We start from the raw sequence: 20,438 nt of genomic DNA on the forward strand, positions 1-20,438 counted from the left end.
GCTCCAATGCTTTCTTCCATGGATAATAAATAAGGCAGCAGTGACTCGGTGTCTTTTCTAAATTATTATAAAGCCTTATCTTACCAAGCAGCTGCTCTGTGCCAGACCTGTAGGATCTCATTTCACCCTCACAGAAAACCCTATGTAAGGAGGTCCTGTCATCACGCCCATTTTACAGAACAGTGAACAGAGGCTGGGCGAGATCAAGTCACTTGCTGGATGTCACCTGATTTGCAAGTGGCAGAGCTAAGATTTGACCCCAGGGCCGTGTAGCTTCAATGGTGACACCTACACCCACTGCCTGGTGCTGCCTCCCAAGGGGCACGGGTGTTGTGGAGGAGGTCAGATCTCGAGGCATCAGGACTTCTGCAAGTCCCAAAGTTGAGGGCAAAGGCGAAGTAGGCTGTTGGTCCTATTTTATAGATGGGCAAACTGGGGCTCAGAGTTACTTGCTCAAGGTCACAAAAAGAGTGAAGGAGCCTGAATTTGAATCTGGTTCTCTCTGACTCCAGGCAGCTAACATTTTAAGGCTTACCATTTCTGGGGCACGTTCTTGGGAGTTCAGTTTCAGTGTTTGTGGATTAAAATGACGGTTTCAGCTCTCTGCTTCAAGAGAAAACCTAGTATCTCTTCGGGGAGCCAAATGAATCAGCCAGGCCCTATGGACAGGATGCAAATAAAAACTTAAGGGCGGAAAAGAGACAGAAGGTGAAGGGAAGGGGAAAGAAGCAGGTAAACCTAGTGGCATACGTGGTGGCTAAGATCAAAGCCTGTAAAGTCAGGAGACTGATAGGGTTGAGAGGTGTTTTTACAGCTGAGGTAACTGAGGTACACGAGAGCTGCCAGCGCGACCCAACACTGCACCTGCTACTCCCGCCTGTCGCCCAGGCCCCGCCCCCTCTGTTATTCATTGGTTGCCGCTGGTACGAGACCGACGCAACAGACAGCCAATGGGAGTGGCCCACGGCGCGTCTTTCCCGGGCAAGCCGACCCCGACTCGGGAACCCGGAAACGCAAGGGATGGACAAGTGAGGAGAGCCAATCCCCCGCGACGGGTGTGACGTACCGGCCAATGGCGAGCCGCCGAGGGCGGGGCCAGGGTGTCGGCTGTAGAAGGAGTCCCGGGAGCCGGCGGTCGCGGAGCTGGCGAGCGCGGGGAAAGCAGAGGGAGGGCCGGGCAGCCGCGCGTGGTGAGGAGGGGGCGACACCGCGGGACTCGGGAGAAGCGAGTCGGGGAGTGGGGAGGGATGCTGGGGGCAGCGAGCCCTGGGCGGGGTCTTGAAAGGGGCGGCTCCGCAGAGTGAACTTAGACTAGTCCCCTCGCCTCTCTGGGCCTCAGTTTCCCCTTCCAGGGGTAGTGGAGAGGTGAGAGATTCGCGCCTTCCGGAACGCACGCCCTCCCCGGCCCACACCTCCGTCACTGGTGAACTCCTGTGTTGCCTTTACAGCCCTCCCTCTCAGGAAGCCCGCCCAGACCCCCGAACGAAGCAGTCACTCTCCCTCTGCCATGCCCCCTGAGCACACCGATCGGACCTCCATTAGAGCGCATGCCAAGCCTTTTCGGACCCTCTGTCAACAAGTCAGGCTCGCCCTATTAGCCTCTAAACCCTAATCGGACATTTCAGAGTCAGCCCAGAGTGAGTTCACGTGCCTTGCTAATTAATAAGGCAGAGGCTAAGTACCTGGGGACTCTGGACAGAAGCGCACTGAGGTTTCATTCCTGTAGGACATCTGAAGAGGACTTACCCCTCTGTGCCTTAATTTCCCTCCTCTTTAAAATGGAGCTACTAGTTAATCTTTCAGGAGTCCCTGGGTGGTGCAAGGAGCCCTGGTGCCATAATGGTTAGTGTTTGGCTGATAACCAAAAGGTCAGCAGTTCAAATCCACCAGCCACTCATTGGAAACCCTGTGGGACAGTTCTCTGTCCTATGGGATCGCTATGAGTCAAAATCAACTCAATGGCAATGGGTTTTTTGGTTGGGTGCTGCAAACAGTTAAGTGCTTGACTACTGGCTGAAAAGTTGGTGGTTTGAACCCACCCAGCAGCTCTGCATAAGACAGGTGTGGCGACTTGCTTCCAAAAGGTCTTGAAAACCCGATAGAGTACAGTTCTGTTCTGCACGCATTGGTCACCATGAGTCAGAATTGGCTCCGTGGCAGCTAACACCAGTTCTTTCTTCATAGGGTGGTGATGGTGGTAGTTGTTGGTTGCCGTCGAGTTGATTCCAACTCACAGTGACTCCATGTGACAGAGTAGAACTGTCCCATAGGGTTTCCTAGGCTGTAATCTTTACAGGAGCAGATGCCTAGGTCTTTTCTCTTGTGGAGTGGCTGATTGGTTTAAACCACCAACCTTTCTGTTAACAGCTGAGCGCTTAAACATTGCACCACCAGGACTCCTTTCACAGGGTGGAGTGAGGACTAAATGAATGTGTGTCTAGCATTTAGCTCAATGCTCAGCACACCATAATTGCCCAATAAATGCTTATTGTTAGCTTACTGGTGCTTGCATACATGACCCCTTCACTGTCACTGCCAGCCCCAAGCACGTGCCTCTTGTCACTGAGGCCAAGTAGCCACCCACTCGGACCCACAACCTGAGTTCCTTTTGAGATGTTCAAATTGGCCAGCCTGCAGGCAGGCTCCCGCCTGGATAGGCCAGGAAAGGAAGGCCAGAGAAGGGAGCAGCATTGTGGGCATATGGCAGAATATCAGGGTAAGGGGGGGAAAGGCGACTACCCAGTTGTGGCAATACATTAGGCCCCCGAAACGGTTTTGCTTATCAGAAGAATGGGCCTGAGAATGCCTTGGCCAATCTGGGTCTGACTGTGTGTGTTTGTTACTTCTGTGCCAAACACCCAGTGTTTAGGGTCAGAAGTCACAGAAACTTGTGGTGAAGGGGGAGATTTCTGAGCTGTGGGTTCCTGAGTTCAAGCCCTAAGGGTATTGGCCATTTGCATACTGGGTGATTTTGGGTAAGGACGTCATCACCTCTCTGAGGTCACCTCAGTTTCCTCATCTGGAGAGTGGAATGATGTTGGAGACTGGGGGAGATAGATTGTGTGAGGTGTCTAGCGCTTAGCACAGGGCCTGGCACACACAGTAAGTGCTCAGCGTGCAGACTAGCAGTGGCATTACTTTCACGGAGTCACAGGGTCCTGGAGGCAGCACCAGTTCTTCCAGGCTATATTCACTCCTTGCCTCGCCCCACCTGCGATCCGCCACCCGTCTCTCCGGTGAATCAAGAAGCATAGATGTGCCTCCTTTGCCGTGACACCAGAACAACTAGATGGTGCCCAGCTACCCTTACTGAACATTTTGATGAAAGATTTTATAGAAGAATTCTGACCAAAAGGGAGAAAATGCAGAACAGAATTTCAAATTCTCATGGACTCTAGACTTTCTGGAGTCATGGAGGCTGGATGAACCTCCAAAACTACTGCCCTAAGATAATTTTTAAGCCTTAAACCAAAAATACCCCCTGAAGTCTTCTTAAAACCACACAATAGCTTAACTAGTAAAATACGGTCACTATGAGTTGGAATTGACTCGGTGGCACTGGGTTTTGTTTTTTTGGTAACTAGTAAAATATGCCTGCCTTGAGCATGATGCCCTTTTAAGAACTATCTATTTGGGATCAGACTGACAACAGCAACTCAAAAGATTAGATAGGAAACTTAGGGGGACAGTGAGTATGTTAACGGAGGAGGAACAACTCAGAAAAGGAGAGTGAGAATAGTTGCACAACTCGAAGAATGTAATCAGTGTCACTGAAATGTACATGTAGAAACTGTTGAATTGGTATATGTTTTGCTGTGTAGATTCTCAACAACAAAAAAAAAACCACACAGATGTCTCCAAGGCCATCTCTCCAGCTGAAGTCAGAACGTGTCCTGAACGTGTCTCTTTTCCTGCCTTATTTCCAACAACTCTTGGTTTGCCTTCCAGATCCTGCTCTGCCTCAGCCGATGGTGTACCTGTGCACGGGGCCCACCCCTGAGTCCAGATGACGCTCGTGCCAGTGGCTTCCGTGATGGCGGTGACCGAACCAAAATGGGTCTCGGTCTGGGGCCGCTTCCTGTGGGTGGCGCTGCTAAGCATGGTACTGGGGTCCCTGCTGGCCCTGCTGCTGCCGCTGGGGGCCATGGAGGAGCAGTGTTTGGCTGTGCTGAAAGGCTTCTACCTGCTCCGGAGCAAACTGGACAGGGTACAGCACGCTGTCACCAAGTGCACAAACCCAACCACAGAGCTCAGTGTCACCTCCAGGGACACGGGGCTGCTGGTAGTCAAGACCAAGGCCTCTCCAGGTAAGACATATCTCTCAACACTTGTTAATGCAACAGATACTTATAGAGCCCCTACTGTATGCAGGGCATGGGGGTATTACAGTGAGCGCATCAGCCCTGAGCCCCTGTCAAGACTAGCAGACAGGTGACTGTGATACAGTGTCACCCGAGGAAGCAAAAGGGCTGTGGAAACACACCTGGAAGCCTTCCTGGAGGAGGGGACATCTGAGCTGAGAATGGCTCTGGGGACAAAGGGACAATAGCCACATACCACTTCATGGGCTGTGAGAACAAACACTGTAACGTGTGGAGTGGTACCCCGGAGCCCGGGTGACACAACAGTTAAGCACTTGGCTGCTAACCAAAAGGTTAGCAGTTCAAACCCACCAGCCACTCTGTGGGAGAAAGACCTGGTGATCTGCTCCCGTAAAGATTACAGCCAAGAAAATCCTATGGGGCGGTTCTGCTCTGTCACATGGGGTCGCTGTGAGTCAGAATCAACCAGACGGCGCCTAACAACTACAGGGTGGTACCAGGCACAGTGAAGGTACTTACAGCATGGCTGGAACGAGCTCCCTGAGGCCGGGAACTCTGGCTGGTTAGCAGGGTTTCCCTGGGAGGCTAGTGCAGGTGACAGCTGTCCTGAACGTCCTGTGCCACCCCACCCTCCCTGACGATGCTTCTCTGACTCTCTTCCAGCCAGTAAGCTGGAAGCCCGAGCAGCTCTGAACCAAGCCCTGGAAATGAAGCGCCTGGGCAAGCGGGGCAAAGCCCATAAGCTCTTCCTGCACGCTCTCAGAATGGACCCAGACTTCGTGGATGCACTCAACGAACTCGGCATCTTCTCGGAAGAAGACAAGGACATCATCCAGGCAGATTACTTATACACCAGGGCACTGACCATCTCGCCCTACAACGAGAAGGCGCTGGTCAACCGGGACAGGACGCTGCCGCTGGTGGAGGAGATCGACCAGAGGTATTTCAGCATCATCGACAGCAAAGTGAAGAAGGTCATGTCCATCCCCAAGGGCAACTCAGCACTGCGCAGGGTCATGGAGGAGACGTACTACCATCACATCTACCACACGGTGGCCATCGAGGGCAACACCCTCACGCTGTCGGAGATCAGGCACATCCTGGAGACCCGCTACGCGGTGCCCGGAAAGAGCCTGGAGGAGCAGAATGAGGTCATTGGCATGCACGCGGCCATGAAGTACATCAACACCACCCTGGTGTCCCGCATCGGCTCTGTCACCATCGGTGACGTGCTGGAGATCCACAGGCGGGTGCTGGGCTACGTCGACCCGGTGGAAGCCGGCAGGTTTAGGACAACTCAGGTCCTTGTGGGACACCACATCCCTCCCCACCCTCAAGATGTGGAAAAGCAGATGCAGGAGTTCGTCCAGTGGCTCAACTCAGAGGAGGCCATGAGCCTACACCCAGTTGAGTTTGCAGCCTTAGCGCACTATAAACTGGTGTACATCCACCCCTTCATCGATGGCAACGGCAGGACGTCACGCCTTCTGATGAACCTCATCCTGATGCAGGCGGGTTACCCGCCCATCACCATCCGCAAGGAGCAGCGCTCCGAGTACTACCACGTGCTGGAGGCTGCCAATGAGGGTGACGTGAGGCCTTTCATCCGCTTCATCGCCAAGTGTACTGAGACCACCCTAGACACCCTGCTTTTTGCCACAACCGAGTACCCAGTGGCGCTGCCGGAAGCCAAACCCAACCATTCTGGGTTCAAGGAGACGCTCCCCATGAGGCCCTAGCGTACTCAGTCAGTTCTCCCTTGGTGGCAAGGGGTGGCCTGAGAAAAATCAAAGGAACTTAGCATTTCTAGAAACCTAAGTCGTCTCCCACACAAAAGGGGGCCGTAAACATTCTTTACCACCAGATATTTTTGGTTTGAGTTAAAGAAACTAAATTATTAAGGCTGTCTCTAAGATAATTTATAATTCAGTCCATTTATTTATTTTCCCCTCTGGAACAAGCTAGTAAATGTTGTCCGGCGTTTGCTGCTTCTGTGCTGTTGGCCACTGTTAGCATGGTGGCCCCAGCAGGCCTCGGGGTCATAAATGCCCCTTGTGTGACCAGAACAGAAGGTTCTGGAGCAGAGTTTGCACTCAGGTCAGGGAGGGAGGTCAGGGGCTGTAAAGGAGGCCCAGGAGAGCCATGGGAATAATGCTGCCAAGTCTTTCTCTCAGACTTTAACTAGGAAATGAGTACTCCTTGGGAGAACTCAGTGCAGGTTTGGACAAATAGTTGAAAGCTTTCTTTCTTAAAGGTTTTTGCTCCCCTGCAAAGAGATTAGTGCTATGACTAATTTTTACTGGCAGAGCAAACTTTTGAGATAGGAAAATAAAATTAATGTTGGCAGTGTTTCTAGTTGGATCCCTTGCTTCTTTCCAGAAGTCTTTGAGCCATAGTTCCTTTGTAGATTCTAATGCCAAAGGCAGTTATTTTTCCACATCAAGAGAATTTTTCTAATTAAGAGCAGGGGAGTGGCCAGCTGGATTTTCTTTGTGTTTCGATGTTTCTTTCACTTCACTTGAAGCAACTTGGACCAGATGTTTTCTTTTCATCTGAATTATCTGGGTTTGTGACTCAGCAGCTGAACTCAAACCAGGTATTTGTGCAGGTGGGCAGGTCTGTCCTCACCCTGCACTGAGTTTTCTACAGGTAGAAGTTAAAGAACACATCTGAGAACGCAGAGGCCACGTCAACATTGAATAAGCATTTTTGATAATGAACAAGAGCACCGGTTTCTACTGAATCAAGTAAAAACCTCTGGCCACAGCCAGTCCTTGTCCATCTGTCCTACAGCTTTATCCACTCAGTTGCCCGCCCCCCACCTCCCACGGACATTGTCCAGTGTCCCAGGGGAGGCAGAAGAGATTGCCCCCAAGTGGCCTTATTTTTCTAGCAACTTGTAAAGTGCTAAAAATGTTACATGGAATGCGGCCCGGTTTCCAAGTTGTCATTTTATGAAAGTAGGGAGAGTCTTCTTTCAATCACATGTGGCACAGGTGCCAATACAGCTGCTGCTATTTCGACTCCAAATGGCCAGAAATCACCGGGTTCCTCTTCCAGTCACAGGACCCGTGATGTTTAACGCTGTTACTTCCCTTTGCTGGTGTTTGAATGATGGTGAATACACGTCGACTCTGTGATTTGCGGGTCCAGTTCCTGATAGTAAGGAGGTCACCGCTCTGACGTAGCCTGTGTTTATACAGTTTCACAGAGTACTCTGAAAGGTCTAAGAAAAATAAGTGAAAAGATGTATGAAATGATCCCAGGTAATAGTTACTCAAACCTTTATAAGCAATGTTTTGGTACTTCTACGCTGCCACGAAGTATTTCTTCAACTTTAACTGTTCTATGGTCTTTGTTTTGGAAGCACACCAAGGAAGCCTGACAGAGGGCTTGCTCTGTACTGTAGAGTGAAATTTGCACTTTAGCCATATGTGAAGGATATTATTTTAACAAATTACTGATTCTAATAAAGTATTTTATTACATAAATACCTGAGACTTTACTCTTATTCAATTAATAATCCCATTTACCATATGGATGAGGGGGGAGATCTCAGAGCTTGAGCCCTGTTTTTATTTTTCGGGGAGAGGGACAGACCACTGACAGTAATTTACATAGGAAAACGTGACAGAATTCATTGGATGAGGGGGCCTACCTATGTTGATAGGGGTGAATGACTGATTTTTCACTAGTAACTGGAATGGTTTTTCATGTTTCTATTTACCATCAGTCCTTGATTTTCTGGGGAGAAACAGATACCCGCTCATACACTCCTGAAACTCCATTTCTAGAACAGTCAACATCTTGAACCTCAATTGGATCCTCCTCGAGTCGGAGGTGGTTCACCCATCACGAACCTGTGTTGACATCTCAAAAAGTGTGGAATGAGGTTACTTATTGGCCAGCAGTGAGAACAAAGCAGTTAAATGTGAAGCAGCAAAAGGTGAGGCCACATCCACCTGTACTGACAGTAAAATACACACCCTTCAAGTGTCGAGAACCGGGCCACCAGGGCTCCCCACGTAACCACCGCCCACATGGCCCTCGGTAGGGAAGTAAGGGGACTTTCCCAGAAAGCACGCAGGAAGAGCCCATGTTACCGCACAGGCTCCACTGACCACTGTTTAAATTCAACTCAGAAGTAATGCCCAATACATCCATCGCAAGGGGGAAAAAACAGGAAGCTAGAGATGGACAGAATCCTATAGATCAAAAGACTTAGGAGGCTTAGCAGCCAGTCATACTTTATGGGGAAGGAAAACTGACATCTGAGACAATGGAAAATTTGACACTTGACTGGAGAGGTGAGGACATGAAGGTATTATTGCTAATGTGTTTACTGTAATGATAAAACTGGGTCCTTACCTTTTAGAGATACCTGGTAAGATATTTGTGCGTAAGTACTATGATGTCTCGGATTTGCCTCTATGATACAGAAGAGGGAAAGCAGTGGAAGTAAAGGCAGAGTCTGATGGGCTAGGAGCTGAGAAATGCTGGCACTCAACGATAGGCTCGTGGGAGTTTGTTTCTATTCTGTCTACCTCTGTACCTGCTTAGAATTTTCTATGAAAATTTTTAAGTTAAAAAAGTAAAACCCTAATTGAAGAGCAAAAACTTACCAAGCAGATAAATCAGGGGCTGATTTCTATGGCACCTCAAAGGATTCCCTGATTCACCCTCCCCCCCGGCCCGCCCCAGTGCCTTTATTAAAGTCAGCTTCCCCTACTCACCTACCAATGCTGCTGTCCAAATGATAAACAGTTGATAAAAGATGAGGGGTAACAAAGCCTAAAAGCTATCAAGTCAAATTGCACTAAACTGAAGTTTAAAATTGAAGACAAATCACAGCTGAACAGGCAACAGGATGTGACTTATAAAAAAAATTCTCCTTGCACATCGATGGGGTAAAGCGAGGCACACTAGTTTCCAAATACATCCACATGTGAACGAACAGCTCAGTACCAGCGGGCACAAGTTTGTAAGAGAACTTCAGTTTAATAAACAAAGCTAAATGGGGAGAATTTAACTTTGCACTTGACACAGTATTTATTTAAACAAAACCAAAGGGCTGCAACTCAATAGTTAGACAAAGAACACAGGTCACTAGTCAACAGGCAAAGAAAATGGTCCGCAGCAGGTGGCCTACAGAGTTCTTATATAAAACTGTCGCCAATAGTTTGCTTGTAGGAAACATAAACAATGGGTTGACATGTCATTTACAAATTCATAATATAAAAATGCACAGCCCCCTTGAACAAAAAGCCATCAACTGTTTTTTATGTGACCTCCTCTGTCCCCACCCCGTTACTAAAATAGGCCATTCTGGTGAAGTACTAGCATCTGCCGTTTTGTCTTTTAAAAATTAAAAGAGTGACGGGCACCTGTGCTGTGCAGGGTGTAAGACAAGTGTCTTATAAAAGGGGCCAGGAGTTGACCAGAAACACTGGGACAAGCGGTCTCAAAACTCTGTTCAGGTTTCACTTCTGATTCTCACTCTCTGAGAGACAAAAACAGCTCAGGAAACTATACCCTGTGCCCAAACTGTAGTGACCGTTCTCCTCCCGTTGCCCTCAATATGAGGGAACTCTTAAAGCCTCTTTACTTGAACACCCTTCCCCTTTCCATCTAAACGGAGGACATTGAGCCGGGCGCTGCGCCAGCCCTTCCGCACGGAGATGAGTGGCCCCCGATGTCCGGCATGCAGCTGGGTGACTGGTGGGCTCCCGGCCAGCACGAAGTAAGGCATTTCCCTCCTCTCACTGAGTCCCGTTCACTTTCTCAGAAGCAACTTGGCAAAATCAGCATTGGACATCTTGGGTGCCTCGGTGGCCGCTGAGGTGGCGACTGCTGGACATGGGGCAGGGCCGTTCTCAGTCTGGGGTGCTGCAGGGCTCGGGCGTTGCAGGGCCCGAGGCAGGAGAGACAACTGGGTCCTTCCCTTCCCCCGCCTGGAAGAGCAAACATTCAATGTACCCTCTCAGAGAAACAATCCACGGCCCCCTCATCTATTTGTGAAAATAAACTAGCAGTCTTAAATCACTGAAAAGTTAAAAGATGACAAACAAGGATAAAATGATCCCTGTCCCTGTAACTTTGGCTATTAGGTAAAGATCATTTTAACAAGCTTTACCTTTTTCAGTCTGGGCAAGAACCAGCTCTGTTCGATGGTCACCATTATGGTGGATAAAAATGGCCATAATCTTTCAGACCTCTCAAATATCCCTGCAATTTTGCCATCTCATCCCTATCAGGCAAAACATAAACTTTCACGTGGATTATGGCTAGAGTTGTAGGTGGGTCTGGCAAGCACACAGCCGGATTCAATTACCAAAGGGGACTTTAATCATGACTGCCTAAAAACCCACCTTAAATACATCACAGGTATAAACCGGCAAAAACTACTCAGGAAACAGTTGACGTGGCCTAGGGCTTGCACTGTGTGTGGACTGCTCCACCGAGCCACAGGGGTCTCCCCGTGAGCAGCAGGCCCAGCTCTTGTACTAACCCGCTGTCCTAACTGGAAACTAATCCATGATGTACTCCTCCGTGTCAGGGAGCTGGTGCTAGCCAGGACAACGTGTGCCCTAAGCCAGCGCGTAGACACTTACGCTCCGTAAATCTGCCGCGGCACCATGGGGCCACCTGGTGCTTTCCTCGCCTCTGGCTTCTCTGGAACTTTCCTCTGAGGGGGGTTGCTGATTGCCACTTTGATGACGTTCTCCTTGATAGTCATGCCATCCATCTTCATGACAGCCTGCGACGCCTGGGATTCATTTTCATACTCCACATAAGCCAGGCCCTGTAAGGGCAAAATCCAGAGCAGGTCAGATGACGCACATCCAGGACGCAGCCTCCTCAGGCAGGTCAGGAGGCCTCCTTACCAATACCCTCAGCCTTGCTCCAGTGGGCCAGAACACTGGAGACACCCCACCAACAGATGACTTCAGCCAGCCTCCCACTGCTGCCAGTCTTTGTCTGTAGGTTTGTCCCTTACTCTATTTCTCTTCCCTATCGTGCCTACTGATTTTAACTCAGGAAAACCTTTTTAAGTTCGGTACCTTCTACTTCTCCAGGGATGGGGTGGGGAGAAAAAGACAGGTAAGTATAAATCCAGCAAACAAACTGAGGCGGACTGAACACAGGGTGAACCCTACTGTCTGGGTCTCCAGCCCCCTCCCTTACTTCACACAGCCAGCTCTCCATTAACCTGGAGAGCAGACGGTAGTGGCAGAACAAAAGAGAACCCAAAATTACACCTGAACACCACTGCTCAACATAGGGTGCAAAACGATTTCACAAGAGACTGAAAGGAGGCATCTCGGTAGAGAGGGGCAGGAGAGGAGGATGTCATTAAGCGGACTGGAACCAGAGACACTCTAGCGGAAGGCCTGGAGGGACATGGTTGGAGGCCTAGTGAGGAGTCTGGGGAAGGAAGCAAAGGGAGGTGCAAAGGAAGGGCGCCTCACCAAAAGGCCCCACATGCCTCTGGCCACAGCCCAGCCCCACAGGCCCCACAGTCAGGGGCTCGCACTGCAGCCCTGCTAATCTGTGTTTTTTTTTCTAACGCCTTACTCTCTTTTAGTGCAATTAGCTACTAACAGATTAATCTGACTCCAAGTATATGCAGAGCTAAGTGTACCTATCTTTCTACGAAACTATCACTTGTTTCTTTTTATTGTACTTTAGATGAAGATTTACACACCAAATTAGTTTCTCATTGAACAAATAATACACATATTGTTTTGTGACATTGGCTGCCAACCCCACGACATGTCAAAGCTCTCTTCTTCTTGACCTTCGGCTCCCCATTACCAGCTTTCCTGTCCCCACCTGCCTTCTCATCCTTGCCCCTGGGCTGCTGTGCCCATTTAGCCTCATTTTGTTTTATGGCCTTGTCTAATCTTTGGCTGAAGAGTGAACCTCAAGAGTGACTTCATTGCTGAGCTATAAGGGTGTCCGGGGCCCATACTCTCAGGGTGTCCCTTGTTTCTTAGCAGACAAACCAGAAACCCCCTCTAGAACTAAGTCATCCCAGAAAGGATGGAAAACGAGGCTCGCCTGAGCCATCTCTCAAGCACAGAAGGCCAAGAGCCATCCCGTCCACTCAGATGCAGACCTTGGGTTTGCCAGCCCGGTTGGTAACCAGTCGGAGGTCCTTCACAGTGCCGTGGGCTTTGCAGATTTCCTCCAGCTCCTCTTTTGTGCAGGAGAAAGGCAGACCCGAGATGAATAGCTTGTGCTTCTCCAGGGCAGTGCTGTACCTAAACACCTACAGGAAGGAGGAGGGAGAGGTCAACGACTCGAGGCCCAGCCAGCACACCACCACCTGGTCAGTCCCACTGCATCCACAGGAACTCGCCCCATCAGGGGAGCAGAGTCAAACCTGGCTCTGTCACCTAGAGACTGGCTCACCCTGGGCATGTCACTCAATCTCTCTAAGCCTCCGCTTCCTCATCTGTAAAATGGCAAAAATAACAGTAGCTAATCTCAACAGGTGGGGTGAGGTTTCAGTGAGCTAATATGTAAAACAGCACAGTCCTTGTCACTACGAAGCACTTAACGGAAAGTACCTAGTGTTACAATGCTTAATTTTATTATCATTATATGAACTAATGCAAGCTCAAAGTGACCAAGCTGTAAGTCAGACCTCCATTAACTTGCTCAAAACAGACCTCAGCAAGCTTGTAAGTTTAGTTCTTCACGCGGTACAAAGATTCTGTGTATATTCTAAATACAATGACACCTGTGAGAGCTGGAACTTGACAAGACTGCCTTGTTTTTCCGGGTCTCGCAAGTTTTCCGCCTTTGACAAGGTGAAGGCTCACCACTCTTCTATCGCTCATTTGTGTGGAAAATACTTGCGTTTTCCTTCTCTGACAGGTTTCCGCCTTACATAGGTTCCGGCTTTCACAGTTTATTGTATTAGTTGCCGCAGGGGAAAAAAGTGGCTAGTCTGTCTAAAGCTACCCTACACAAGAGGCCTTGTTTGTTCCACCAGCATACCTTAAAATCAGGATTTTTGCTCTTATCCACACAGGGGGAAACAAACATCGGCCTCCCTTCCACATTTTTCCGGTCCAACTCCAGGGCCTGCAGGGCAGATTTCTCGTCTTTGAATTCCACATAGCAGTAGCCCCGGAAGTCCCCGCGGTTGCTGAAGATGGGGCGGATCTCGGCCACTTCACCACAGGTCTCAAACAGAGGCCTGAGCGCCACGTCCGGCTCCCCCATGCTGTAGGGCAGGTTGCTGACGAAGACCGTGATGCTGTCCTTACTGCTGTCGTGGGGCACCTTGGCCATGTCCCTCTTCAGGGAGGCGGCCTTTTCCTTCTGCTTGGAAGGGGGGCCAACATCCACCGGTGCCCTCTTGCCAGCCAGGCCCGCTTCCACGCCTGTGCCTTGTGCTTTGTCGGCTGAAGGAACGCTGTTCTCAACCCTCCTGCGTTTGGAAGGCTGCTCTGCAGATTTTGAAGAGAAAAGCAGTAACGATTAATGATTCCTTCTCTGCAGTAAGCTGTTAAATGTACTTAGCAAGTGAGTGAGCTCTCCCTACTACAAACGGCCCATCTATGATCCATAACAGTTGCACCTGACGACACTTACCACTCAGTCCAGATACTGAGCTACAGGCACCATGTCCACCATCGAGGTCCTTCGTGGCCCAGCACCTGTCCCACTGTTTCCTGGGTCCCAAGTATGTACTCATCACGTGGCAGTGAAAACACAGATCCCCATGCCCTCTTGAATTATATAAAAGGCCAGAGGGTCTCAAACTACAGATAGCAAATTCCAGGACCCTTCTCCTACAAAGCCCCCCAAAAGAAGTATGGGATGGGACCTGGGAGCCTGCATTTCAACAAGTACCCAAGAGGACTCTGATGTGTATGCTCACAGGCCACTTTGAAAAGCACTGCAGGTACCTAAATAACTCTCAGTACCATTTGTGTCCTTCAAGAAAGCCGAACAACACTCTAATTCCAATCCATTCTCACCACTGCCTCCAGAGGGACACTGCGGAATCTCAATCTGACCTGAGCCCCCTTCTAATCGCCCTTTCAAGGGGAAGCCCCCCACTGCCTTCCCAGTAATGTCTAAACCCTTGCACACCGCAGTCAAGAGTGTCCCTGAGCAGGGCCTGCCTAATGCTGCAGCCTCATCTACCACTGCACCTGCCCCTCTGCCACGCGCTGGGTGCAAACCCACTCACCTGCAGCTCACAGTCAACGCCCGGCTGTTTGGGGCCTTCATGCTTTGCCAGCGCTGCCTGTCTGGCTTACCCCACCCTCCTTTTCCACTTGACAACCGCTCCCTCCTACTCTGTGAAATCTTCCTTGCACAGTTGACCCACCAGAGCTTTCTGTGGCCTCTACCAGGATTTACACCTAAGTCTCCCACAGCCCCAATTACACAGCACCACAGTTACAGGGTCACATTTGTTTAACTCTGCTCTGAAGGGCGGTAAAGGGACAAATGGAAACCACCTGACAGGACATGATGAGAAGGGCACAGCATCACTCCTAGACCACTGCTGTCAAGGCGCACGACCTAAAGCTCATCACGAGGAAACTTTGCACTAACCCAGGCTGAGGGACACTCTCCAAAATGAGGAGCCTGTCCTCTTTCAAAGTGTCAAGGTCATGAGAGTCACGGAACGACTGAGGACTGTTCCAGACAGAAGGAAACTCAACAGACAGGACAACTAAACACAACACGTGCTCCTGAACTGGGTCCTTTTGCTACAAAGCACGCTGTGGGGACAAATAGTGAGCCCTGACTGGGCTGAGGATGAGATGGTAGTCACGTATCGCTCTTAATGTCCTGATTTTAATGGCTGTATTACAGTTCTGTACAAGACTGTCCTTGTTTGCCCTAGAGAAGGGTGACGAAGCACTGTGCCTTGCTCTGGCCTGCTACTACTCCAGCCTCCAGGAAAAAACACACTCTTTATGCTGTTCGTGCAACTTCTTCTCAGTAAGCCTGAGATGTTTCAAAATAAAATTTCTAGAAAGTGTTACCTTCTTCGTCATCGCCCCACTCTTTCTCATCGTCCTCATCTGCTCTCTGTTTGTCTCCACCTCGAATCTTTTTCTTCTTTTTCAGTGCTTTCTTCTCAGCCCGGGCCCTCTTCCGTTGTTCAGCTTTTTCTTCCTCTTGCTGGGCCAGGGCTGCTTCCTTCTCCGCCGCCTGAAAAATTGAGAATGTGACACATCACTAGGAGCAGCAATGACATGAACTGCACTGACTTGTGATGAGAAGACAGGGGAAAGGGCAGAGGACGTGGAAATCCATTAACCCACTGCTGTCGAGTCGATTCCAACTCATAGTGACACTACAGGAAAAGAGCAAAACTGCCCCACAGAGCTTCCAAGGCTGTACTGTATTTTTATGCAAATAATGTGTGCTTTTTACACTTGTCAGATAGCACCCTCCCCACTGGAGGAGTTTCCATAAGTGCGCTATGCTTTTTTTTACAGCCACATGTGAGAAAAAAATTGGTATAGCGGTGCTTATGAAAATAACTCAAGGGAGGAGGGAGCAATTGGCAAAAAAAAAAAAAAAAAACTGGCAAACAAATGTAGAAGGTGCGCATTGTTTGCTTAAAAACATAGTAATTCTTCACGGAAGCAGGCTGCCACATCTTTCTCCCGCAGAGTGGCTGGCGGGTGGGTTCAAACCACCAAACTTTCAGTTAGCAGTCGGGCGTTCAGCCACTGTGCCACCAGGACTCCTTGGAAATCCATTACCCAAGTGAAGAGACCATGAAAAAGACGAGAGGACATGCACAGAGCTTTCCTGCGCCAAGCTTACCCAGGCTCCTTAGTACTCTGTATCTCAAGTCCACAGCTCTTTTAACAATACCCTCATTAACAGCCTCACCAGAAAAAAAGAACTCTAACACTAGGGCCCTAAGTCATTTGGCGGTATTCATCTTCTATTCACTGGGTTCCGTGATGCTTCCTTGCCACATATGAGTTAAGAAGGACCTGGTTGGCCCTTTCCATTCTTTTTAATCAATTCCAGCAAATTTTAGAGCCAAAACTCTCCACTGAAGAGTATTTACTGCTGGGGCTAAAGTCTTCAAACGATCTAAGAAGATGGCACATGACAGGTTTAAATATTGATTCAAATATTTCCTAATTAATACTCTCAGTAAAAGATGCTTCTTAAGAAAACCTAAAAGGTTTTGACAAGAAATTATCACACCAAACACAGGCAAAGCTGGTATCAGAGATTCCAAAGATTTCCAATAAATACCATCATTACCTTTATTCTCTGCTCGTTAACACGAGCTAGTCGGGTTTCTGTTTTCTGAACGGCTATATCCCAATCTTCTAAAGTACCTTAATAGAAGAAAAAACAAATCTTCACTTTTTAGGTTTTTGAAGAATGTAATATCAAATTTTCTTAATTCCCCTAGACCTCTCCCATCAGTCAGAATGCACAGGAGAGTTAGCTCCCTGTTTTAAGAAAATGTTAATTAGCATAGATTTGAGGTTTAGAATTCAAACAGTCCGTCCAGGTTTGTTTTAAACCCTCTCTTCTTCAGAAAACAGACTTGAAAACTAGAAAGCATTCTATTCTGGGCTCTCAATGATAAAGACTAAGAAAACCCATTCTAATTCAGTCTTATATTAAGACTGAAGAATTTTAAGAGCTCAAAGAGGTGAACGGCCCCTCCTCAAAGTGATAAACGTTGGGATGTTTCTTCTTTTTGCTGCTGCCGTTATTGCTGTCATTGTCGTCTGGGTGGCTTTACTTCCAATTCTGAGACACTCAAACCAAGACTCCACACCAGTGCCCGAGGGGACAGATTCACGCTGTTTGCCTACTGGTTGTGGTCACACACCTTAATGTCGAAGGCCCTGACCCTCCCGGGGATGCCACATGACCCCCCCACACACAGCTGGCTGCCTACACGTTCCTGGTGTGTGCACAACACTGCTAGAGCAGGGGGTCTCCACAGGGCGAGCCTGCCCAATGGACATTTGACAGTGTCTGGAGACACTGGTGGTTGTCATGACTGGGGGTTGCACAGGACAGCCCCTCACAACAAAGGAGTCTGAGAAAGCCCACACGAGAGCTCCCTCCCAGAGCCCTGTTTGCCCGTGGAGATTTGAGAGGAGCTGCAGGAGGGTTCCCTCCCCAGTGGAGCATCAGGTGGCATTCTAAGCATACAGCATCCTGGAGGTAGCTGGAGAAACAATCTGTCCTGACAGGAACTCAAAAACCAGATGCTCCTTCTTGAGATCAAGTGAGAAGCAAGGCACCGAGGGTCCCTACCTTCTGTCCTCTCCATGGTGAGCAGCACTTCACAGACGTGCTCGGGGTAGTCACTGGTGCACTGGACAGCCCGATGGAGAGCCTTCCGGCAATGCTGCGTGTCTCCATGCGCCCTATGGCAGAAAACAAACAGCTGCTGCCACGAGACACAAAAACCCTCTCACAGAGAGAGGGGAAGGGAAGTCTTCTTCCCACAGGCCGGGCCAAGGGACCAAAGCTCGCTGACGGTTTGAGCTTCTGATGAGACTCTGGTTTTCAGAACTATCCACAGCTATTTGCACTAGCATTACTTTTAATGTTTTCTCCTCTTTACACTAGAGACCTTATAGTAAAAAACCAGCGCTTCCTCATAACCTGCCCTTTCCCTTACCAGGTAGGTACTCTTGAAAAGGGGACCTGGGACAGTGCTTTGCAACACTTTCCTGCCTTGGTAACATTTCTGCCTTTACAACATTTAACTGTGCAACACATGGAGGGCGGCAGTTAATCCAGCGACTCTGTGTGGTTTGATAGTCCCCAGGGAAATTCTATCCAGTCCTACCAGAGCGAAGAATCATTAATCCAAAGGAATGCTGAAAATCATGCCCAGACTCAGATCTTTTTGTACTGACATGGAAATACACTGCTAATCACTGTCAGAAACAGTATGTCCTCATTTCTGTTTAGAAATCATTATAAACCCATATAAATATTGGTAAATACTACCACAGGACAGTTAGAAAAACTTCAGAGCAGTGGTTCTCAAAACGGGATCCGCGTACCCCTGGGGGCCTTCAAGGCCCTTTCAGGTGGCCTCCCAGGTCAAGCTGCTTTCATAGTAACACTACAACATTGCTGGCCTTCTTCACTGTGTTGACCTTTGCACAGATGGTGTGAAAGCAATGGCGGCCCTTAGCACAGATCAAGGCACTGCACGTGTTTTGGCTATTCTGTGACGAAACTGGAAGTCCACGTAAAGCCCCCCTGCTGCAGACCAAAGCACAATGGCCGTCTCAGAAAAATACACACGCTATTGTCCGAGTTGCCAGCTGAACTAGTCGCTTTTTCCACGGGATACCATTTTTACTTCAAAGAAAAGCTAACTGACAAGCTATGGTTATTCAGCATGGGGATTCGGCACATTTTCTTGAAAGTTAACAAAGGCAGTCTGTTACCTCAAGGAAAACCACTCAGTACTTGTTGCCAGTGATAAAATCCAAGCTTTCAAGTGAAAATGAGAATTTTGGAAAACTTTTATCTGCCACTGTGAGTTGGACAGCTGCCTACTTAAGACTTTTCGAGATAAAAACCAAAAAACCAAACCCGTTGCCATCGAGTCAATTCCAACTCATAGCGACCTTATAGGACAGAGAAGAACTGCCCCATAGTTTCCAAGGAGCGCCTGGTGGATTCGAGCTGCCAACATTTTGGTTAGCAGCCACAGCTCTTAACCACTACACCACCAGGGAGATAGGCAGGGATATTAATAAATGTGATTTTTTTTAACCCTGTCCAATGAAATGTTTCAACATTTGGGAGAACGACATGACTCAGTGAATCAATTTTTTCCAAATGACCAATGCATGATGTTACGGAATAATCCATGCGTAAAAGGTTCACTCAAAATGCAAAACACACCAATGGATAGTCATGAAACAGAGCCTGGAAAATTCACTGACATGGTCTCAGATTCTACATTGAGCTGACCTTTATGAAACCACCATTTGTTGGCTTTTGGTGTAGTATCAAAGAAGAATGTCCACAATTATCTGAGAAAGTTATTGAAACATCCTTCTCTTTTCTAACTTCATATCTGTGCAAGGCCAAATTTTCTTAAATGAAAACAGTGTATCACAACAGACTGAATGCAGAAGCAGATACGAGAGTCCACCAGTCTTCCACTAGAACAGATGAAAGACATCTGCAAAAACGCAAAGCCCTGCCGCTTTTCTCACAACATTTTTGGGGATATGGAAAATATAGTCATTTTTCATTAAAAAAAAATAATAATTCATGCTAGACACAATGGAATTATTTTGAAATAAACTAAAAAATTTTTCTTAGTTTCTCAGTTTTAATTTCTAATACGGTAAATGTTAACAGATATAACCCATATATACTAAACCTCTTTGGGGGTCCTCAAAACTTTTTAAGAGTATAAACGGGCCCTGAGACCAAAAACTGTGAAAACCACCTCTCTAGAGAAATATCAACAAGCTTTAATAGATGTCATCTCTCGGGGTGGGATTATAGAAAATGTTCACTTTCTATCACATTTTTCTAAAATATTCAAATTTTAAATTTCAAGTATTAGTTTTTAAGTTTAGGAAAAACCAAAATATTCAAAAAGGAAAAAAGGTAGTATAGAAATATATTTACTGACATGTAACGTTCAAGACATACTGAATAAAAAAGCTGGCCATATTCCTCATAGCTTTCCCATATTGTAAATGTTAGACACATATTATTTAATTAAAGTAGCTTGAAAGGTTTATAACACGTACATTATAACTGCACTTTTGTAAGAAATAAAATTTAAGCATAGAAAAGTCTCAGAGAACATACACTGAACCAATATACACCAAACAGTGGTTATGGCTGGGTCAGTGACTGCTAAGTGATTGGACATTTTTCTCTTTGCTTTCCAATGTTTTCTTTTATATACAAAGCAAACACCTTTGTTTAAAATAAGCCGAATTAGACGTTCACATCCAAAAACAAAACAAACAGATTAAAAGAAACGTATGGCTATAAGAAGAGCCCCGGGCACAAAAAGCGTTTGAGTCTCTAGCTCTGCCCAATAAAAATGCCTCCGATGATCAAAGAGACAGGACGAAGCGAGGCAGCTAGTTC

General features: G+C 48.0%; 2 protein-coding genes across 3 annotated transcripts in view; one reads left to right on the forward strand and one right to left on the reverse strand.

Annotated features, from left to right (window-relative positions):
* Window positions 1-1,099: 1,099 nt before the first annotated feature.
* FICD (FIC domain protein adenylyltransferase) lies at window positions 1,100-7,586 on the forward strand. Its single transcript, XM_049866542.1, has 3 exons — window positions 1,100-1,190; window positions 3,949-4,307; window positions 4,986-7,586. The coding sequence occupies exons 2-3, from the start codon at window positions 4,007-4,009 to the stop codon at window positions 6,059-6,061; spliced, it is 1,377 nt and encodes a 458-aa protein (XP_049722499.1). The 5' UTR covers window positions 1,100-1,190; window positions 3,949-4,006; the 3' UTR covers window positions 6,062-7,586.
* Window positions 7,587-9,284: 1,698 nt separating this feature from the next.
* Window positions 9,285-20,438, reverse strand: part of SART3 (spliceosome associated factor 3, U4/U6 recycling protein) — a 30,189-nt gene continuing 19,035 nt past the window's right edge. The window contains exons 13-19 of one of the 2 annotated variants that reach the window (XM_049865973.1): window positions 17,607-17,719; window positions 16,590-16,666; window positions 15,341-15,509; window positions 13,329-13,783; window positions 12,442-12,594; window positions 10,934-11,124; window positions 9,285-10,273 (exon numbers count right to left, since the gene is read on the reverse strand). In XM_049865973.1, the coding sequence (XP_049721930.1) occupies window positions 10,096-10,273; window positions 10,934-11,124; window positions 12,442-12,594; window positions 13,329-13,783; window positions 15,341-15,509; window positions 16,590-16,666; window positions 17,607-17,719 (1,336 nt within the window). In that variant the 3' untranslated portion in view covers window positions 9,285-10,095. The remainder of the gene's footprint in view (window positions 10,274-10,933; window positions 11,125-12,441; window positions 12,595-13,328; window positions 13,784-15,340; window positions 15,510-16,589; window positions 16,667-17,606; window positions 17,720-20,438) is intronic. The other variant, XM_049865974.1, reaches the window with a different exon arrangement.

The sequence above is a fragment of the Elephas maximus genome, chromosome 22 (genome assembly GCF_024166365.1).
Source record: "Elephas maximus indicus isolate mEleMax1 chromosome 22, mEleMax1 primary haplotype, whole genome shotgun sequence".
In the NCBI taxonomy this organism is placed as follows: domain Eukaryota; kingdom Metazoa; phylum Chordata; class Mammalia; order Proboscidea; family Elephantidae; genus Elephas; species Elephas maximus.